The 22256-nt window shown below is 37.6% G+C and overlaps 1 protein-coding gene across 1 annotated transcript in view; it reads left to right on the top strand.

Moving 5' to 3' along the window:
- The first annotated feature begins 992 nt into the window (after window positions 1-992).
- Window positions 993-22256, top strand: part of SH3RF1 (SH3 domain containing ring finger 1) — an 89047-nt gene continuing 67783 nt past the window's right edge. The window contains exon 1 of the mRNA XM_009635322.2: window positions 993-1379. Within this exon, the coding sequence (XP_009633617.1) occupies window positions 993-1379 (387 nt within the window). The remainder of the gene's footprint in view (window positions 1380-22256) is intronic.

The raw sequence follows: 22256 nt of genomic DNA, 5'->3' as shown, positions 1-22256 counted from the left end.
GGACTGCCGAGCTCAACAAGCCGTTTTCTCCCCTGTGGAGCGGCCTGGTGTGACTTCCCGCAGAGTGGTATTTTTTTAGGGGGCTCACTGGTGGTGGGGCATTTTTTCCCTCCCTTTTTCCAGCCCCTGGCTGCGTGCCGCGGAGGCTTGCCGCTGCCCCTGTAGCCGCATACGCAGCGCTCGCGTTGTCCTAACGATGTGGCAGTAGCGCTTCCTGCTGTAAATCACTTCGCGATAGTTTTTTGAAGCGCTTCTTCAAGGCGGCACTGTAACGAGCCCTCTTGGCAGTGCCTGTGGTAAGCTTAAGACCCTGTGTGCTAGAGGCTGTTTTCAAGGCTGACGTGTGTAGTCTGCTGCTATTACTTTTCACAGAAATGGTAGAGGTGTAGTCTGCTGTTGGCTTCGTCTTGGCGTAAATGTAATTCCCCTTCCTGTGCCCTGTTGGTGTACGCTCTGTTGTTTTGGACCCAGTTGTAGTTACCTTCGCCACCGTCTTGTTGTGAAAAAAGCTCATTTCAAATAAATGTTCAGAGAGACAGGTGTATCGAGCAAGAACTGTGAAAAGTAAGCTTTATTATAATGCTGTGCTGGGGATAGCTCTTCGTTCTGGAATAATTTGAGAAAACAGAATCACTCAAGATTAAAATTTACGGTGACTTGAATTTAAAAACTGTAGCTGTAAGCATTTGTTATATTTTAACTAAATAGGTATATTAATGTCAATTGCTATTATTTATTGCTATTTTGATGTTTATGTATTGAAAATAGCTACTGAATTAGTTTAGAGATCTTTTATTTTCCTTTTTGTATGAACATCTTTAGATAAAATAGTCTTGTTGATTCTTTTTTTTCAGCTTATTAATGCCTTTTTCTTTCAAAAAATTTCAGAGCATGGTCAGAAGAGGAATGGATGTAACATGATATCCTTGGAGGGCTCAAAACACACAAATTCTAGAAAGATTTGGGTTTTGGCTAAGTAATAAAAAAAAAAAATGGATGAATCAGCTTTGCTGGATCTGTTGGAGTGTCCTGTTTGCTTAGAACGCCTTGATGCTTCTGCAAAAGTCTTGCCTTGCCAACACACGTTTTGTAAACGCTGTCTGCTGGGCATTGTGAGCTCTCGAAATGAGCTTCGTTGCCCAGAGTGCAGGACTTTAGTGGACTGCAGTGTTGACGAACTTCCTAGTAATATTTTGCTTGTTAGACTACTGGATGGCATCAAACAGAGGCCTCGAAAACCCGGCGCTGGTGGTGGGACTGGTAGCACAAATGCTTTAAGGGTCCCCATCAGCACTGTAGCTAATTGCGGATCAAAGGACCTGCAGAGCTCTCAAGCTGGACAGCAGCAAAGAGTGCAAGCACGGAGCCCTCCTGTTAGGGTAAGTACTACCTGGTGACTGTATTTTGTTGCAACTGTATCTTTTCCTGCACCATTTCAAAACAGCTGATGGCCTCTGCTTCAGGATAAGGGCAGTCAGATAGTAAATATGGCACAACAAAGCATTTTTGAGAATTGCTGTATGTTTCTAGCAAAACACATCAGTGTTCTTATCACCGTTGGTTTACTGTTATGTAAATACTGCTAATACTACTTCCTTATTAAAACTCTTCAGTTGTTGAGGTAAGGAGAAGAAAAGCATCTCAATCCCTTAACTGTCTTATTAAAAGAAAGTCAAAATAGAACAAGATAATTTATTTGAAAAGCTTAAGTAGTTGTTAAGGATAAACGTCTTGTGAAGAACACTTGAAATTGTTCTTGGTCTGTCAACTGCAAGATTAAATATTTTATTTTGGCTCTTGCACTTTCTGTAATAATTCTGACTGTCAGTAAATTTCCTTTGAGTTAGATATAACAAATGTTAAACATGAGCAGGGAAGTTACGTTCTTTTTGAAGTCGAAGAAGGTTTTGCCATTGGCTTGTAAAGAGCTGCATTTTTACTTCTCTTCCTTCAAAAAGAAACCTTTGGATTACTGTGGTCTGGTAAATTATTTCTACTCTCAGACCTCACCCCTTCTTTAATTAGTTTTTTCTCAAAGTATTTTTTCTAAGTGATGTAGAAAATCTTTGTACCGAGATGGGAAGACATTGCCTTCTGTCTGTACTCCTGTTCCTTCCTAGGATCTATGCAACCTGTAGACTCTGTCATACCTTATAATCAATACTCAGTAGCCTCATTTATGATTATCCATTCTAGAGCCTGTATTGGGAGATACAATTTTATGAGATGATTGACTTTGCTGTGGTTTATCTAACGACAAGGCAGAACAGCTTTTCTGAAAGGTCTTGCTGCTCACTTTCTCATGCTCACTTATTCAGGGTTCCTGTGTTTTAAGTGGAGTTTCTGAACGGTTTAGGTGGTTTCCTTCTTTATTTTTAAGAAATGTCCTAAGGAGTTCCAGGGAGAGGGCTTAAATGTGTATTTGGCAGGACTAGTCTTTATTTTAAAGTATAGCTGAATGATTTCATTTACTTACCCATCAAAGGAAGCCTTACACTAATTTGTCCTCAGTTGTACTTAAGTGATTGGAATCTTTCCAAAACATTTTAGATACACCTCTTAAGTTTGCATGAGGATTTAAAATACAGGTGTTCTTCCATTAGATTGTAGTGTTTTCTCTGCTTGGTAGAGACTCTCATTAGGTTCTTTACTTTTAGAATATAAAAACAATAATTATTATGCCACTTGCCGTTAATGAGTGTTGTTCTGTATATAGATTAATTGGTAAGGGAGGAGACAAGATAATGTGGGGGTTTTGGTGTGGGGGTTTTTTTGTGTGTGGTTTTTTTTTTTTTTTTTTTCTTTCAGAAGGTAAACCTTAAGAAATAAAGAAGCTTCAGCAGTATCAAAACCAGTCTGGTCTTCTCCAGAATCTTAAGGTGTTTACCAAGATATCTTGCATTTGCAAAAGCTCTTCAACTTAAAACAAAGCAAAATACCCCTATAACTTGTTTATATATTTTCGTGTCAATCTTTGTAAATAACTGTGTGGTTTTGGAGACTACTTTTCCTCCAGAAAGGCTTCCAGTGCAGCAATGTACTGCATATGTGAATGACTGCGCTTCAGAGTTTCTCACATCCTTACTAGAAGAAATAACTTGAATATGGAATATTCTGTCTCTTCTTTTTTTTTTTTTAATGTTCTATAATATCCTGTTGTGCAACATTTGCATTTCCAGATGTTGCGCAGAGTAGAAAGTGATAACATATGGAATGTTGCTCCAATTTAATAGTCATGCTGTACCGTGAGCCATTAAAATTGTGAGCATGTGCATTCCTCATGCAATTAAGTGATACTCAGTGTATATTGATGGACTTCAACATTGGGAAAGATGATCTTCTCAACTTTTGTCCACTTTGTCCAGAGCCTTTTTTACTAGGAAGGCAGTACATTTAAGAATGAGAGCCGACTGAGGGGCAAGAGGGGAGAAATAAGAAGAACTCTTCCTTCATCTGTATGAAAAGTGTTTTTTAAAAAATGGTCCAGAAAGCAAAATGTCAATTTAATGGAGAGTGTTGAAGTGAATGCTGTATTTGTTTTGCTAACTATAACATAAAGATGGTTGCAAATACAGTTCCTCTCTGGGAATTGGAGAGGAAAATCTGTTTCTAGATGAGTGGCAGAGTCAGATTTCCTAAACTAATTTTGCTGAAGAGGAACTAGTAAATGAAAGTTGCTATTACATTAAATGAAGTGAATGTGGATGAAGGCTGTCAAGTCATAAACATTCTGCTTGTACCCTGAAGTAATACTAAGCTCATAAATGCCCTTTCAGAGGATGCCATAATTTTCAGAAAAGGTTAATACAGCATGTGCTACAGCGTGATTTCCTGAACTGTATCAGTGCCTATGGCACTGCCAGCCCTGCTATTGCACAGTACTCTGTATATTGCATTCTCTGTCTGTATGTGGTGACACATGGCAATAAACAAACAAATGGTTCCTTGAGTCTTAAAACTAATGAAGCTGGGTGGGTGGTGGGGATTAATAAATCTTGTGCCTTGTATCTCCCGCACTGCAGTAACCCTGTTGCTTGCTGTAACCTCTCTAATCTTTCACTGCTGTAACAACTGTAATTTCTCCCTGCAAGTTCTTAACCTCTTTCTGTTCCCTGCTATTTTGATGCATAAAGCCTTCTGCGCCTTCCCCCGGGTACTGGTTGGACAAGGCAGCATGCTGCTGTACCTGATGGAAAACTGCTGACTGCCCAGCTCTTCTGAGCAGCTAGCTTGCCTGGGAGAACAAATAACAGTTATGCTCATGCTGCAGCTTCCTCTCTGGTATGGATGCTAATTTAATGCTTTTCTCTTTTCGTTTTAAATGAAAACCTTCAGCTAGGTTGACAGCTTGGAAGAGGTTTAAGAACCGCAGCCTGCTGTCAAATCTGCTTGGGACTGGTTATGAGGAGCAAGTTATTGAGGGCTGTTGAGGGACTGCATGATCATGTGAGCCTTGTTTACTTCAAAAGAGGATATGAAAATTTTAGGGTTCTTACTTTCAAATTTATGCTCATGTTATTCATCTTGTCATTTTCACAAAGTGTGTCAAGCAGGTATTATCTTAAGTTTCTTACGGTAATTTTACAAGGGTATGCTTATTGCAGGAGTCTTAAACGTAACTGTCTGGCTAAGTTGATAGATGTTGGAGAGCTGTTCTAATTTCTCTACTAGAGGATAGATTTAGTATAATACACCTTTAACTTTTCCCTTGAATTTGTATGTGCTTAAGACATACCAATTTTCCTGCTAGTTTCTTTATTGTCCAAGTTTCTGAAGTTAGGGCTGTTTTCTCAGCAGAACCTAGAGCAGAGTTGTCTAGATAGTCTGAAGTCTCATCACTGTTGAAAATACTTTTTAATAATGTTTTAAGCTGTTCTCTGGACTGAATGTAGGCAGGAAGAGATAAGCGAAGGATTCAAATGATCTCCCTTTTCAAAAGAAAAGCATGAATAGCTCAGAAGTTGGCCATGCATAATAGAGTTGACACTTACACTGAACAAGTATTGATGGCATAATTTGAGTATATTATACTGTATGTCAGTGGGAAATCTTATTGAGAAATGTCACAGTGCAGACAATGGGAAAGTCCTAAAGCTTTTCCCTTTCTTCTTGTTTTTATTCTGGAAAGCTTGTAGAGACCTCTGGTGATACTGCTTGTGGTGAAGTCTTCTTGAAATGAGAGGGTAAAAGAACATCACTGGCTATCAGAAGATACTCATTTAGGTATTAAAGGGGGCTTTCTAATTACATCAATAAATTCTTGCTCTGTGCATTCCTAAAACTTTGTTTTTCTACTGAGAATCACTAACATCTGAGACGTTTGCGATAAATTCTTTTAAACTGAGGAGGAAAGAAAAACCCACAAACAGGAGGTTGTTCTGTGAGTTTCTGCTAATCATCAGCTGTGTTGCATTGTAGTGTAAACCCACGCATCCATTCTCATGCTTGTGGAACACAGGAAAGCAACAGTAAAATTTTTTATTCCCGCATCCGTACTGCCGCAGTAGCGGTCCTTTGTGATCCAGTAGTCTTGCCTGGGAACTGCTGAAGCAGCTTTAATGCCAAAAAGGAAAATAAATGGAGCCAGGTTCTCTTCCCCCAGCTGTGGTGTTTGAACTCGGCACACAGCTTGGGGCAGTAGGGACGATGGGCCACCTTCTGGTCTGTGAAGACTTAAGCAGGTCAGGCTTCTCTGTCTGTTGGACTCAATGCGTGATGTTAGCAATCCGTTTTCTTTTATCCTAACCATGGTGGAGAAGAGAAATTATGGTGGCAGCTCGCACAGTTTGACTATTTAGCAGGATTCAAAAACGTGATACGAGCTGAAACAAGTGCTGCTATTGTAGCCATGGCACTCGCTGGCCTACTGAGATCCTGCAGGAATTTAGTTGTCAAAGGAAGCTTCTTAGATTAGAAAACTTCTAATGATTAAAAAGCAACAGTTGACTGAAATGTGTGTTCACAGATCAATAACTTTACTAAAGGACTGAAAACAAATATGGGGACTGCCAAGCATAGCAGCAGGTATAGATTGCAACAGATGTTTAAATCGTCTCTAAACAAGGGTTTGCAGAATAAAACAGCACACAGAAATGTCGTATCAGTAAACATCTGCTGGCCAGGTACTCTTAGAAGAGGCTCATATTGTGATAATAGATCAAATTGTAAATTATGCAAGTTTGGGGAATAAGTGGTTGTAGAAATAATGCAAGAAACAGCGGCTAATGCAGTTAGTTTCATGACTGGTATTTGTGATGGTTGGCTGGAGAGTCATCACTTGATGATACCTAATTTTGAGGATTGTGTTTGTACAAATTTGCACAAAATCAGCTTTCCCCTGTATTAATAAAATAGAAACAACAATGTATCTTGTTGTTTGTGTAGCTTCAATTATGCATCCCTGCATGTATCCCATCCTATAAAAGTAAGGAGTGTTGAGGTGCAACTTTTAACATGTGAAATATCTTAATCTGAGAATGTGGAGATAGACACCTGTTTATATTCCAGAGTGATCATTATAAAACATTTTGGGAAGTCTCTCTAAATGATGTATGCATGCTTTTGTTTCATGCTTTCTGAAATACCAGATTCTGCTTTTACATCTACAATTGCTGTTACAAATTTAATTACTTATCTGTAACACTTTTCTGTCCTATGTTAAATTAGAGAAAATTTAATGGAGATTATAAATATAAAAGGAAAATAGACTGTCTCTCATGATGCTAATGTATTTCCTCTCAGAGGTGAGTAATTAAGTAAAGAGAGAGAGAGAATAAGCAAAAAGAAGAATTGTCGCAGTATCCAAAGGCATTGGGCTAGGATTGAGAGCTTCCGGGCTCAGTTCCTGGCTCTGCCACAGACATCCTTTATAACCTTGCACAGAGTTATTCAAAGCTCTTTGTGCCTCTGTTTCCCATCTGCAGATATGACTGATACTGCTTCCTTTGTTTGACTCACTATTTAAACTGTATACTCTCTAGGGCAGAGACTGACTTTTATTTTGGATGTATCTGTAGGGTGTTTTACAATGGGTCCACAGTCTCAGCCGAGGTCAGTAGATCCTGCTGTTCACTATTTAATTCGTTGACTTCCCCATTACTGGAGAGCTGTTCATAATCCATTTCCTGTACCAAAGATGGTCCAGTGCCTAGTGTTACACCGTTAAAGGATTTCATTTTGTTTGGATGTTTAATAGGGAATTGCATAAATAGCTCAGTGAGGAAAAGCCAGACACTGAAAAAATGTGTGGAAGCTGGTGTTCCGTTCCTCAGCTAGAGAAGTCTGCATCCGACTGGCACACTGATGTGTAGATTTGAGTGTGTTTTGAAAAGAATAAAAAGAGAATATTTAATGTGAATGGTGCTGGTAGTACAGAAATATTTAATTCCATACTTTGAACCTTGATAGCAATCTTTAATCTGCTAGCTGACATTAATCTGCTAGATAAAATAGCTGTTAAACTAGTGTAATACCTTTATTTAGAAAATAATTAGGCTTTGAAGTAAGATGGTTTATAAACTAAAAAATAAATCCACAGTATTTAAGTGTGATGCTTAAATCTCTTTTTATTTTGCTTACGATACCCTTTTTTGTGTATTAGTGGAAGATGCTGTTGTATGATTGCTGTGTTTTCAGGTGGAAGAGGGGGCTGTCTTTATTTCCCTTCATTTTCCAATTTAATATTCCTCCATTTCCCTAGATTTACTTAAAACCGCCTACCTGAAATAAAATGGTGTCTTTATTCCTCCACTTTAATTTGGCTGGTGAGTTACAGGTTATTGCTCTACTCAAAAAGCTTTGATCATTCAGAAAATTTAAACTTCTGCACAAAAAGGAAGTCTAAAGCCCTTACTTTTAATGGGCTTGTGAAGGGGGGCGGTTCTTTTTAAAGAGAATAAAAATCTTTTAATTTTTCTCTTATTATCACAGAAATCAAATACCAATAAAATTGCTTTACATAGGTGGTCCAGGGTCTGGTTAGAAAAGTCAGTCAGTAGTGCTGTTGTGTGTTTCTGTATGCATAGCATCTGGCTTTCTGCAATGGGTACCCCTTGTTGGGTGGCTTAATAGACATCCTGCACGCTAGGAAGAGCTGAAGGGGCTGACTGGGATGGGGTCAACTAGAAATCTTTCTCCTCCCCTCTCCTTTACCTGAATGAAATGTTTTCCATGTGGTACTTCCTCCTCTTACCCTCTTATCCATGCACTTTAGTGTTTAGGATAAGAACAGCAGAAAACAGCAAGCCTGAAACTGCAGCTGTGATAATAAAATTGGAAACTTGGTATGTTCAATTGTTTGTCTGTCTTTTGGTGGACTTCCCCTTGCAGCGCATTTGGCCTTCTCCTTATGATATGCTTAACACCTTCCTTGGTCTTTTCTTTGGCTCCATCTTTGTTCTTTACTCAAACATTCCCTTGCCTCTGATCTTAGTATACTACTTCCAAGAAAAAACACCCATGTATTTTTCTTCTCTCTTGTGTCCAATTTGTCCTTGACTCTATCAAACACAGGGAACATAAAATAAGCAATAAGAAAGAAAATGTTCTGTTGAAGTATCTGGACTACAGACACTCTTGTGGTATTTATGACTAAATGTACTAAATGAATGAAGAGCATAAAATGTGGGTTAATATTGCTGTATTGTTTAGCCTCCTTTGGTTTGAAAGTTTGGGTTTTTTTCCTGTCTTCTTTAAATTGTTGCCTGTTTGCACATCCTAGTGTGGGCAAGAATGTGTCTCAGTAATTAAAGCTGAAATATGTGGTGAGCCCTGTTCATACTTTGTTACTGTGTGCGCAAAAGAAAAGTGTGCATCTGTTATGTCTCATTTCCTGTCAGATGCCTCTTTGTTAGTAGACAGAGAATCTCATCTCAGAAAATCAGTAGTGAATTCTTGGGTTAGTTGCACTAGATCAGTTTCTTTTCTTTTCAGAGAGTCTTTTTTTTTTTTTTTTTGGATCCAGAATGGCTGCTTTGAGGTGAGCTGGATTAATTTTAGAAAGTGAGCAGCCCTGAGGTGGAAGAATCGTACATCCAAGTGCTCTTTACTGCACTTTTTTTCTTTTCTGTGTATAGAGGGGGAGATGGCAGCACTGTCCTCTGTTTGATCTTCAGACTAAACAGTGGGGCCAGTCCTAGTTGGAGACTTGCTGCACTGAGAGTGCCTGAAGAGTTACTTTCATTTATTCTCATGCCCATAGATGTTGCTGGGGCTGCCATGCAGTTTGGACACAAAGCCCCTAGCTGGTCTTGGTCGGCACAGAGGCAGACAAGTTAAGTCTGTTTTCTCTTCTTTGTGCTCTTAAATGTCAGGAAATCACTGGGACTTGGGAAGATGCTCTGGAGGTAAGGACAATCACTCCGAAGAGAGAAACTGAGTCCACTATTTGGAAGTCTTTGACATATGATGCTTATATGCCTGTCTTCAAAATGTCATTCAATGTTTCCTGGAAACATACAGGTTCAGATTCTCCAGCTGAGAGGAAAATGAAACAGAACTCAAACTCAACTCTTCATGTTTCATTTATAGACACTGTTGCCAAAGCGTCTCGGAATCTGAGCCTGCTAGGTACGTGAAAATAAACTGTAGCACACATGAGGAATCCACCACAGAAATCACTTATTCCTGTACCCTTAGAAGCTTAGGACTATGTTGCTCATTTGACACTTGTTGTGGCACTCAAGCACATATTTGTTTTCCATAGTTAAATTTTTGTAGTTTAAGAGGATGAACACTTCAGAATTTTAAGGAGTTTAATTTCTTGTCTAGGTCCTTGTTCCTGTCATATTTGGCCCTTGATTAATTCCCACCACCATTTAAGCTCTCAAGTATAAAAAAACCCAAAACCTGCAAGAATGTGTCTGATCTCTGAAAAATGAGAACAAGATTCTCTTGTGCACATGTATATGCACTGTCTCTCTCACACAGTGATTTTGTCTGAAATGGTCTTGATATGTTTAGCCTTTCACATATAATTTTTAAAAAACGGTATAAATTTGTGGGGTTTTGTGGGTTTGTTTTCATTTAACTAAAAGCTCTGGTCTGGTGCTTAACTGTTCTATCTTCCAAGTTGGCATGATTCTTCAGAGCCAAATATAGATTGTCCGTTTTTATTTTCTGTAAATGTGCAAAGTATAATTTTACAGTTTCTAGCTGGGAAGTATGCTATTAATCATAAATGCATTTTCATCAAAGGTAAGCATTTCAGCGTTGCTTAAAAATTAATACAGATATCGTTCTCCTCCTCTCTGAAGTGAAGGAGTGCTGCCAGGCATCAGAGAATGTCCTATTGGACTTCACAACACTTGAAGCACTCCTCAGTATTTAGTGTTCCTTTGTTAATAGAACTGATTTTGTTTCATGGCATAAGTGTTGCAGTAAGGTGAGGTAATTTTGCTCTCCTTTTTATAAAGGGAAAGATGTGCATAGTACCTCTCTTGACTTCTTGTCAGCACCTAAACTTTCAAAATATACATGTACATTAAAAACTCTTTAAAGAATGGAAGTACTGTTTTATCTTGTGTGAACCGCAATTTTACAAGACAAGCTTTTGAAAAGCTTTGGTTAAAAACAAAAGTACTCGCTCCTACCAGACTGTCAAGCAGCTGAACTCAAGAAAAGGAATTTAGCCTTACTTGCACAGAGGAGCAAGAGGACCAATACCGAATAATTTGAAACAAGCCTCTTCAATTATTCTTTATTAGCATGCTATCTTAATTCTTTAGGTTATAGTCTGCATTTTATTTATATAAAAAATTGGGGAAGAATGAGTTAAATGACTGATTAAAAAGTGTTACAATGAAAAGTATTCAAACATAATCAGATGACGATCTGGGCTGGCATATATAGGGCATAGCTGTTCTAGAAGCTTATTTTAAACAAATCCAGTAAAGATGAATTCAGTGTACTGTGGTAATATGCCTCTGAGTGAAGATGGAGCTTTTATTCTGAAGCTGAGAGCTTGCTAAAAGAAAATCAATGTCTCATGGACCTTCACTTGTTCGTGTATGCCAGTGCCCTGCTATCTCACATGGTCATCTTTTTTCATGAGCTAGATAAAGACCTGTGAGGAGACTCTTAAATCTTATCCACACTGGCAGAGTTAAGCCATTTTCAAAACCTGTTTATTTTAACACAGTTTAAAATCCACAGCCTTATTAAGTTAACAAGTCTTCAGCCTTGCCACCAGGTTCTGTAATCCTCTTAGATCTTTGGTCTAAGCAGGGCAGGGATAGTCAATAAGTAGATGAATAGATAATCTTTTAGAAGTCATATAGGTCTTCCAGAAATAAGTGTTGATACCTACACTGAGCTTTGAAAGGTTAAGAAATGCTGATCTGAACTTCCATTGAGTATAAGATGCACTAGCATAATACCTACAACTTGAGGAAAAAGTTGAATGGAGTTGGGTTGGGGGGCGTGGGTATAAAGGAATTTTTAAAATGCATTAATTCCTTGTTAACAGCCCAGTAAAATTAGGTTAAATTTTAAATATAGAATGAGGCAAATAAAAATAACAATTTGTTTCCTTGCCATTATGCATATGCAGATTAAAAGCTACTTTGCAGTTGTTTCACAGGCTATCTTTGAAAAATCTTTCAGGCAACCAGTAGTCTGTGGACCAGAATTTAAAACACATTAACACAGATAATGTGGTATTGGCCTCCACTGCAGTGGGAGTTTTTGTTCAGTTTTGGCTCTTCTAGCCCTATTGAACTTAAGCTGTGTCTGTCGCCTGAGCAGAGCTCCTGAGGTAGTGGAGCTGGAGGAAGGAAAAAAAACCAAACCAGTTTATAGTGGAAGAATTCAGCCTGACATGAGGATCCCTGCCAGATGTGTTCACACAGTACCACAGTAGGAGCAGAGGAAGTAGATGTGGGGTGCAAGCCAGCTCCAGGAGGTGCCAAGGGTGACCTTGCATTTGGAGAGGGCAGTAGAAGAGTGGAGTGCACAGTGAGTATGAGGCATGAAAGCAATAACTCATCTTGTTGAAAGAATGGGAGAAGGCCTCTGGGAGGAGATGACTGGAAAGCAGAGAAACTTCAATACTAGTGGGTGATAAAGACCTAAAAGGTCAAGTAATAAGAGAGCAGAGGGATAGTGAATTATCTTGAAAGAAAATGAACTAGGGTAGTAGATTTGGAATATAGCAAGGAGGAGGTGCTAGAGGAACAAGATGAAGAGACAGCTTGATTTTTGAGGAAGGTTTTGGAGAGCATCAAAATAGAAAAGTTGATATGGAGGACTTGGCTAGACAAGAAGTGAGAACAAGAATTAAAAGTGTTGACTCACATGCCATCTATTTTCATCCAGGATGTGTGTCTCTTAACTTTAAAATACTGTGTATTTTATTTTTCATTGTTTATTTTGAAATAGTGTGTGATGTACTATGTGACATTTAGAATATTTCAGTTTCAAAATGGTTGAAGAACTTCCTATTGAGGACTGTGAGGATTATTTCTGGCATCTCTCTCAAGCACCTTGGGGTTCTTCACAGGGTTATAAAAATGTTAATTTTAGTACTAACAAACTAGTATCACAGTACTTAGAGAACCAATAAAGCTACAAGTTTAAAACTTCCATTCAATTAACTCAAAAATAATATAGGAAAAGGTGGGCTAGTGTCCTAGGAATTGCTTGGAAATCAGAAAAGATTCTCAAAGAAGGAAGAAAAAAAATAGAGCATTTGTGACTATTCTGATTTGGTAGCATTTCACCTTGCTTTCATGTTTCCTTGTGTAGTCAGTCAGTAGGTAAAAGCTGAAAATAAGGATGTAAACATCCTACTGGCATTACAGAGCATGGCTACAATCCTACATGCTATTCTTTTGAATTTAGTCATGATAGGTAAGAAGAATGAATTTTGTGGGGCAGGTTCCCCAAGCAAAATAACAGAATATTTTCAGTATGTTTTTAGTCCCTTAGAGCAGTTCACCCTTCTGTAATAGGGTTGAAAGGAAAACTGTCTTTCTAGAATTATGTTTTGAAAATATGTGATTTCTGTTCAGTAAGGGGATTTACTTTCACTAGTAAGTGGAATTGGTTTTTCAGTGAAGAAATAGAATAGCTAGTGGGCTGTTTCTGGAAACAGATTCCCAAAGCAGTTTACAATTTCAAAAAATGTTTATGCTGAAACCTCCGAACTCAGAAAGAAACATAAGAGTCAATGACAGCTTATTTCTAACTTCAGCTCCTGTGGTGGGCATATGCTCTTTACCCAGAAAATCATACTTTTTCATATATTCAATTCAGAATTTTATTGCTTGCAACAGGGAGCTGATGTCATTTATGCTTCCCTATTTGTTATTTTACCAGCTCCCTGTCTTTAAAAGAAACAACATAAAAGAGGTCAAAATTTATTTTAAATGGCATAGAAGAGGAACTGGTTATTCTACATGCTCCGTACAAAGGTTGTGTGGTTTTATTTCTTTAATAAAATATTAAATATTACGTTTGATGCGGTTAAATAGGAAATATTCGTAATTGCATACTTAGTGATGGATAGGGAGACTTTTTTTTTTTAGTGTAATACTCTAATTTTCTGAGTTTTCACCAAAGGAATCGCAAAAAAAAACCAGGAGGATGAATTAAACCAGCACAATTGTCAGGAAGTGTTTGTGCCCTTTTTTTCCTGCAGCAATTTTACATGCAAACACAGATGTTACTTTAAAAATATTCTCTGAGTAAAATTTTATGTAACGTGGCATCTTTAATCCTTCTAGAGCTTTTGAAATGTCTGCAATGCACTTACAGTTAGGTTATACTACACAATTCCTTATTTTTGGTGTTGATGGGAGTTAGGAGAGTTTTTGAAATAGGTTGGTTGCTGAAGTTTATGCTCTTGGTTGTCAGTTTTTGTAGGCTGTGGTTGCCTGGAGTTTACTGGTCAGTTCACAAATAAAGAGTTTAGATTAAGAATTGTTAAAAAAGAAGAAATAAATTTATTTTAGAGCCAATTTTATACTTGCAGTTATAGGAGGGTATGGATTTATAACATTCAGAGGCACAGTCCTCAGAAGAAATCTCTGTGTGTGAAATTTTTCATCCGCTTACAAGGGTATTTCTGTGCAGCTTCCTTTAGATACGGTCAGGTTGAAGCCCAGTTGCACATCATGAGATTGAAGTTCAAGGTAGTTTATCTGAATCAAACAGAAGCACTAACTTGGTCATTGTAATTAGACATAACTTATAGCTTGAAAAATCTTGCAGCCCAGTACACAGTAACCACAGCATATTTGATAGCTGGGCTTGGTTAGTCTCACCTGTAGTAAATGGAAAGCAAAGTATTCCAAATCATGTGTTTCAAGCAAATGTTAAATAGTTGCCTCCAGGAATTCGTAAGTTTTGTTTGCATAAGGTACCTTATGAAGCTAGAGAAATCCTCTTCATGCTTAAACAGATAACCTCACCCTCAGATCTGGACGTTGGCTGCAGTCTCATTTAGGAAGTCATGGCACACTCTCTTCTAACTGCTATCTACAGTGCAAGGTTAGGACCCCACATCTTCCTAGAAACAGCATCTAATGCTTGGGAAGTCAAATACCTCTGGATCTCAAAGATAGAACATTAGTAAGAATTTGTAAGATTTCAGATAAGCTAAAATAAGTTATGCCTTTTCTAGGTTTGAATGCATGAATGTGTTTAAAAACTCAGATTCGCATTCTTTCTGCGTGTTTCATTTTGGGGAAAGAGATAGAGTCAATGAAACTTTCACCAGAGTGTGGCTTTCTGACTGAGGGAAAAACCATTGCTTTGTACAAAGGCAGACCAAACTCGGCACCAAACAGAAATCAAATGGCAGGGCTTTGTCAGCACCACAGAGCTCTGGTTTTGGGTGCAGACTCCCAATTACTGAAGTCTAGGCTGAACATACTGTTAGATGCCAAACTGTGCTTTATTTTCAGGGAAGGTAGTTGATTTTTATTAGGATAAATGAATCTGAATGTCTTAGTAGCAGTACTCAATGGATGAAATAGCATTTGATTTGTGCTGTATTTTGAAAAAAGAATACTTTTTGCAGATTCTTTCTTCTATTCAGCATATTAAGTTTAATGGAAGAAATCTGTCCAAAGTGGTCCTATGTTAACACTCACTGTGTTTATATTTTTTCAAGGTCTTGTAGCTATAGAAATAAAATTGCAATTTTGAACTTTGCTCTTAAAATATGCATTGGAAAATATTCTGTTGGAGTACAGAATGGCTTCCATGAAAACAGATCTGGTAAAAATCAACAAGTGCAGTTGATATCCTTCATTAGAGGTACCCTGTGGTAGCTGAAGCAATAGGAGTTGCTGCTAAAGGCTCTGATCAGCATAATAAATCTGGAACGGGGGGACTACCCTATGAGGACTGATAAAACTTACCATAAATACCAGAGCTGTGTCATTGTGCCCGAAGTAAAATGTGTTTTCTGAGAGAGGGTTGAAAAGAAGGAAACAGAAGCAGAGCTGTGCACAAACTGTCAAGGCAACAGAAGACACTCAAGAGAGCACGGGACTTGCGGGTAGCACTAACAGTTGCAAAGTATGTGGGTGCTGTTTCTTTGTCATGTTACTTTTGGAAAATCATTATTTTATGAGTCTTCTTGGTAAATACTATTTTGAATTATCATTTTCTCTTTCTAAGGGGGGTAAGCCAGCAAGGACCTGTGAAGGTTGTCTAGCCATTCAGATCAAGGGCTAACAAATACTTTGTATTTTACCTCTCTATGCTTTTTGTGTCTGCACACGTTTTCCAAAGACACTGGAAAAAACAGTATTGGATACAGAAGTCCCGTGTTTTTTCTGTTTTGTCATTTTGTCAGTATGCATTAAATCTCGCTTAAGTGAATCACCTTAATTAAGGTAATTCAGTCTTTGGTTCATTATTTAACGTACTGTGAAGATGGGTACTGGTGATCGTAGTGGCTTAATCTTGTAGACTTTTGGCTCCCTTTCTAAAACTGAAGTTGTTCCACTCTGTGAAATAAAATATCCACTGGAAATAGGATTAAAAACCAGCTGCCCACATCCCAGACAAGTGCTTGGGTCATTGGGCCAGAGACTTGTTTTGCTGTCCCTGTCAGTGCTGTAATAGAGGCTAAGGAGAATCCATGCCAAGAGATCAGTGGTTTGATGGTTGGATCTCATGTCATATTGGATCACATATTGCAGGTACTAATGACACTTTTTATGGAAATAGCATCTTTTTCTTCATCTCCTTGCTTGTGTCCCCAATGAATTATTCGGCGAGATAAAATAATTCTGATTGTATATTTTGTATAGAAAGCACAACGTTAAGTATGGCTCGAAGGGTGGTTTTCCTCTATTTTTTGATTATCAGATGGGGAACATAACATTTATTGCTTGTGTTGGCTTAGCTGTGACATTTCTCATTTTCCTCTGTAATGTAAAGATGAGGTTAATTTAGGAGAAAATAGTTTGTTTCTGACTTCTGTTTTTAATGAGAAAATAGTATCTCTTGGGATAAACTTTCAGATGCTGGAACATTATTGTTTTGAAAGAAACTAATATTTAACAAAGCATATATTAAGGTTTTTTCACAAGTTAAGTTGCTTTTAAAAAGACAGCTTTGAAAACATACATAAGGTTTTATATTGCATTTCAGGTTAGCTATATCTCTGTGATCTTGTGGGGATTGAATGTCTGCTATTGAATTTGAAGGAAAAATAACAAAAATAGTCATTTCGATGTAATGTTATTCCCTTAAAAATAATAATAAACAGCAAATTGCATTGAGATGTATGTGGACTTCAGTTTTTCATATAACCTTGCACGTTGTATCCAGCCTTTCACTTCTTCCAATTCAACTTTCTTCTCTTAATAAGAAATCAGTGTCAGGTATGTTCTTTCTAGGTGGTAGAAAAAAATGATTAAATTTTGTGTGCTTTGTGTTACAGCACAAAGTGTTTGAAAGCCTGAGTAGTGAATCTGTATTTAAAATGAATCACTGAGCAGTGTAATATTCCTTTGTTTCCTTTTTAAAAAAGCAAAATAGAACCACAGTCTTCTACCTCCAAGGAGAGAGAACAACTGAGGCTGTACAAATGTAGTATTACTGAGAAGTACAAGTACCTACTCATGTTATGGCTCCAGATGAAGGCTAACTGTTCTACTTGACTCATGCAGATGAGGGCATAAAAGTGACTGTAATGTGCTATACAAAATGTTGGCACTAGAAAGCTGAACTGCTGGTGTGTAGAAATCATCCCTTTGTTCTCTTTCCACTTTTTTCATTTACTCTGTGCGGTATTTCAAACAAAAAGCAAAACTGGGATTTTTATGGTTGTATTTTACTGTTTGCCTTTTTTAACAAAAATACTTTCTTATGTATTGCTTGATTATTTTTTATGTAAATTACTTTTATGTATTGCTTGAGGGTTTTTTTTAATCTCTTATATTCGAGGTGCTTCAGTGATGATTGTCTTATAGCTGTAATGATTCTTAAAGTCATAGCTTTGTTGCAATTTGTGTTGGTGTCAACCATGTAATAGAATTCTGAATTTAGAAATGTGGTCACCCAGCAGAGTGTGCACAGAAAGGGTTGCTGGGCTGGCTTGGCACTCTCTGGTCTAATCTACTCAGGAATAATTAGTACAAACATTACAGATAGTTCCAGCCAGGCAGCATTAACACCAAGTTTCTAAGAAACCTCTTGCATCTAGTTTTGTTTCATTAGTATTGGCAGTGGTAGAAGCAGAGGAGTGTGCTGCCAAGGTTATGAACAGTGTATGACCCAGGCTGTTCTTGGCTGGGAGGGGAACCCAAAACACTGAAGTCTAGCATACGTCACTCTTCTGCTTTAGATGTTGCTTAGACCAAGGGTGGCAAAATTAGGAGAAGTTCTTACTGTAAGTGAAGTTGTGCTGGATGGAAGCTTCTCTGAAGTGAATCATCCTCCAGTGGACAAGGCTAATACAAATGCTAAGCCTATCTGCCAGTGTTTTCCTGTGTGTGCTTGCAGGGTTTGGATTTTTCAGTTTGTAACGATAACACTGCAATGAAATGTGCCACCAAGGCATAGCAAAACTGCTGTGACTGTCAAAACCTAAATGTAGTCTCTAGCACTTTTAACAGTAAAAGCAAGCTGTTCATCTGTCTCTTAATTGAACATATTGATGAGATGAGAAAGAGCCGTTAATAAGCAGTAGAGTCTTTGTCAGTATAGACTTAATTGTAGTAGATTTAACGATAAAGTTTATTAATGGAAGCCTTGCCCCACACTTGCTCTTGTTGAAATTCATTGTGCTTTCCATGACAATTATTGGTGAGAGATCTTAATTTAAATGCTATCTTCTGAAACTAATTTTAGGCACGTTTTTTGCAGCATGCAGATGTTTATCCCACATGCTGTTCTGCAGAAACCTGTTGTTGCAGTGATAACAAATCTGGCACTCTGACCCAATTGTGTTTATATTCTCACGGTCTTTTTGCTAGACTAACAAAAACTTGGCTGTTAAGATGCTGGATACTGCAGCTTTGATCACATAGCTGAGCTTTGATTTAGGTTTCCCAATGACCAGTATTCCAAAAGGGACCCACTGCAGGTAGCCCATAGCACTGTAAAGCAGCATGTGTCTGAAATCCTGCCTCTCCACAGCTGAGTGAGCTAATTCTGAATTGTAGAGGACTATTTCCCAGGTATTCAGTTTGAAATCCTCTCCTAGATTTAAATGGTTATGTTGATGATTCCTTCAAAAGTTATTTTTTCTTTAAAAACAAAAACCTCCTACCTAAATAGGGCATTCTCCTAAAACAACAGCAAAAAACTTACCTGGTATTTCAGTGACTTCAGTACTTCCCCATTGATTTTTTTTTTTTTTTTTTTTTTAATTCATTCTCAGTTCGTGGAACTGTAGACTCTTCTTCTAGAGGGTGGGCCCTATCCACGCCACAGACAAAGAGCTGTAAGGGGTCTCTACCCTCTTGTTCGGGTCACGCAGAAAAAAAAGAAATTGATTGACTCAATTGCAAAAGGTCAGTAGGAAATGAACAGGGAGTAAGGCACCTACCGGGGTTGATATGTGTCTCTGATTCAAGATGACCTGATACATTTAGTACTATTTGATTAAAACATGCTTCCAAATGAGCACGAGGGATGGTGTTCTCTCCTCGATTTCTCAAAGGTAAAGTTGAAGTGTGCTCTAATGCTCAATGTGGTGAGCATGGTAAGTGCTGCTGGTGGCAATATGCTAAAATTCTGATATAATACAGTTGAGCTTTCTATAAGGTTGTAAAAAGTGAAATTTTTAACCAGGCACAAAAGCATGAGACAGCCATAGCTAAAGATTGTCTGTAGACAGAGTACGGCGCTGTAGGTCAAATGTTATCAAATCACTTTTATGTTAGGCAGGTCTTCACTCACTGTGAGGAAATTATTTTTGTTGAGTTTTTAAAATTTTGGGGGTTTTGTTTGTCTTTTTTTTGCATATTAAAAACAATCTCAGTGAGTTTAGAGGGCACAGTTTTTTTAAGAAAACAAATTTTAAACGAATGCCTGAAAGTACTTAGATTAATCTGTATTTCCCAAACGAAAACCAGTCTGTTTGATTAACTCAAACAGACTGTGGAAGGGAAATGAGTATCAGCATGCTGACTGGGTGAACAAGAGTTGCCTCTAGTCGCTTTAACATCTCAGTTTTTTAAGATAACGTTTTTGCTTTCAGATACTGTGTTTGTATTCAACAGTAATTTTTAGTTTCAATATTCCAAACTGACTTAAAGCTTATTTTACTATAAACCCTTTAAAAATCAATACTGGATAATATAAAATAATGTGACATTATTCATTGGCAAAGACGACGTTCTATGCTACTATTCAGTTTCCTTACAAATTACAGGGGGAGAAATCCCTTATAAAAGAAAACCTGATGGGTCAGACACTTAAAGAGCTTAGGATTCCAAGCTACTGTGGAAATTGCTTATTCTGGTAATATTTCTGACTCAGGAATTATTTGGGAAATGACTGGGACACAAGCTATGAGCTGTTCTGTGGTTCCTGCCCCTAAATTTTTCTGAGGTGTGGCAGTGGTTGACTATGCATATTGCTGCCTCCATCTGAATGGAATGGTCTCATTTATAAATATGTAGATGAAGGAGCCTGTAACAATAGGTTGAACTGTAGTCTTAAGTGGTATAAATAAGGAAAGAGCCACCAGATCCATCAAGATTTCAGGTCTGTGTTACATCTTCATACATAACCTAAACATACCTCTTAAAAATGTGTGACTTGAGTAGTAGTAGGAAAATATTAAGTATTAATTTCTGTAGTGGCAAAATAAATATTTCTTGTTTTCTGTAAGTGTCTAAGTGAAATAAAGGTACTGAAAGTTCGTTTCAGTGTACGCATTCTGTACACAGGTGTTGGAAAGGCACAATAAGGTATTATCAAATAAGAATTTTTTTTTTTATTAGCAATTCACTTGGTGGATAAACTTATGGCACGTTATATTTCTTCATAAAAGAGTATTCCTAGGTTTTTGTGGGGAAGAGGGACAATAAATAATCTTTTCTTAGTTTCATCTAAGACTATATCTGTATTTTAGCAATCACCATTTTTTCCTGGTGGTTTTTTTTTCCTTGCTGCTGGATTCTCCATTTGAGTCTGAGTATAAAGATTATATTATGATACCAAAATACTTTATAAAATGTATTTAATTAATTGGATTGCCATTTAGATCCTGTTTCCAGCAGATGGGGACATGAGGCCTGTAACTCAACTGCATTTGAATGGAACAAAGAGAGGTAGATTGAATCTGACTCACAAGACTGTCTCCCATAATCAAGATGCATTTTACATACCACTCGTTTGGTTTTTAGCTTTCCTTTTCTGCTAAACTTTCTTACCAGAGTAGTTTATCTTACTGTCCATTGCAGTAAGTATAGCACACTGTGAAAATAACATGTTGTTTTAGAGGTATGATTGAAGCCTGTTATTTCCTTTCAAACAAATAATAGGTTGTATTAGAAAGTTGTTTTCACTTCAGTGTGTGTGTGAAGGTGGAGGCACAGCAACACTATCAGTATACGCCTATATTCAGTAGTCAGTGTCTTCATACATTCATAAATATTGGTATATTTATGTGTTCAGCCAATGTTACATATACGAGGTACCTCTTAATACATTATCTGTCCTGTATGCTTGTATTTCCTACCATATTGGCAGTTTTCTTCCATGCTTTGGTTTTACATATGTGTAGGGATCTTTCCATTGTGGTCGGGGTCTTGATATGGTGATTTTTTTTTTTTGCATTCTTTCCCATTCTTTCACTGTTTGAGAAACTAATGTAGACGAATCACCATTTCCAGTGTACTTTTTGCTGCAGTAAGCTCAAATACATGTATTGAATAAATGCAGTTTATTTTTTGAGGAATTAATGAATTTTTATGTCATGACATTAGATAGTTTGATCTCTTTATTGCAAAAAATGCATTTTTATTTCATGGGCAGATGAAAATTGAGCAAAGTTAATCTCTGTCCAATGCTATACCCAACAAACTATTTCAGGGTGTATAACTTAGTTCTGGTTATTCACAGCTAAGGTTATTGCTTCTTTTTTGGCTTCTGTTTATCAGTGGTTCTTTTTTCCTTTGCTGATGGGCTCGTATTTTTGAAAAGAAAGGCGAAATAAACATACCACCTTGGGGGAAAAAGAGTCAACTCCAACTGAATTTGCTGAATGGGATGATCTTATATCACTGCTCTAGAGTGAATCTAAAAGTATTCTTTCAGTTCAGGTTCATGTGGTCAAGGTTGTTCCCTAGCCCAGCCATATGAAAATGTGGCAGTGCATGAATTTGATAAAATTTTATCTTGAAAGAGAGAGTATTCTAGGTAAACTGTGGTGGTTCTGTAGCTTTTTGTAGACTTGGATGGAGTTGTACATTATGGAAAAGAGAGACCAGAAGCACATATAAAAATCTGAAAATTACAGGATGAATTCAGAAACTTCATTTTTTCCCTCAACAATAAAATGCATTAATGAGTGCTGTCTTGTAGTTCAGACTGTGAGATACTGTTAAGTTCCAGCTCTTATGCTGAATGTATGACATTGGGCAAATCACTTACGTCTCTCCGTGTGCTGAATCATGATCTTTGACAGGTTTATCTGTGGCAATTTAAACTGTTATCACTCCTGCCTTCTGCTGAAGGTTACTGGCAAAGTCAGTTTAGGCTAATCGGCAGGTTATGAACTATGCCTGCTGATGAGCTAGCCTAGGGGTTTTTTTCCTCTTGTCCTTGCCAAGTGGACAATGATC

Source organism: Egretta garzetta, unplaced genomic scaffold (genome assembly GCF_000687185.1).
Source record: "Egretta garzetta isolate BGI_Z169 unplaced genomic scaffold, ASM68718v1 scaffold593, whole genome shotgun sequence".
NCBI lineage: Eukaryota > Metazoa > Chordata > Aves > Pelecaniformes > Ardeidae > Egretta > Egretta garzetta.
The sequence above is the reverse complement of the archived record's forward strand: the minus strand, read 5'-3'. Positions and strand labels throughout refer to the sequence as shown.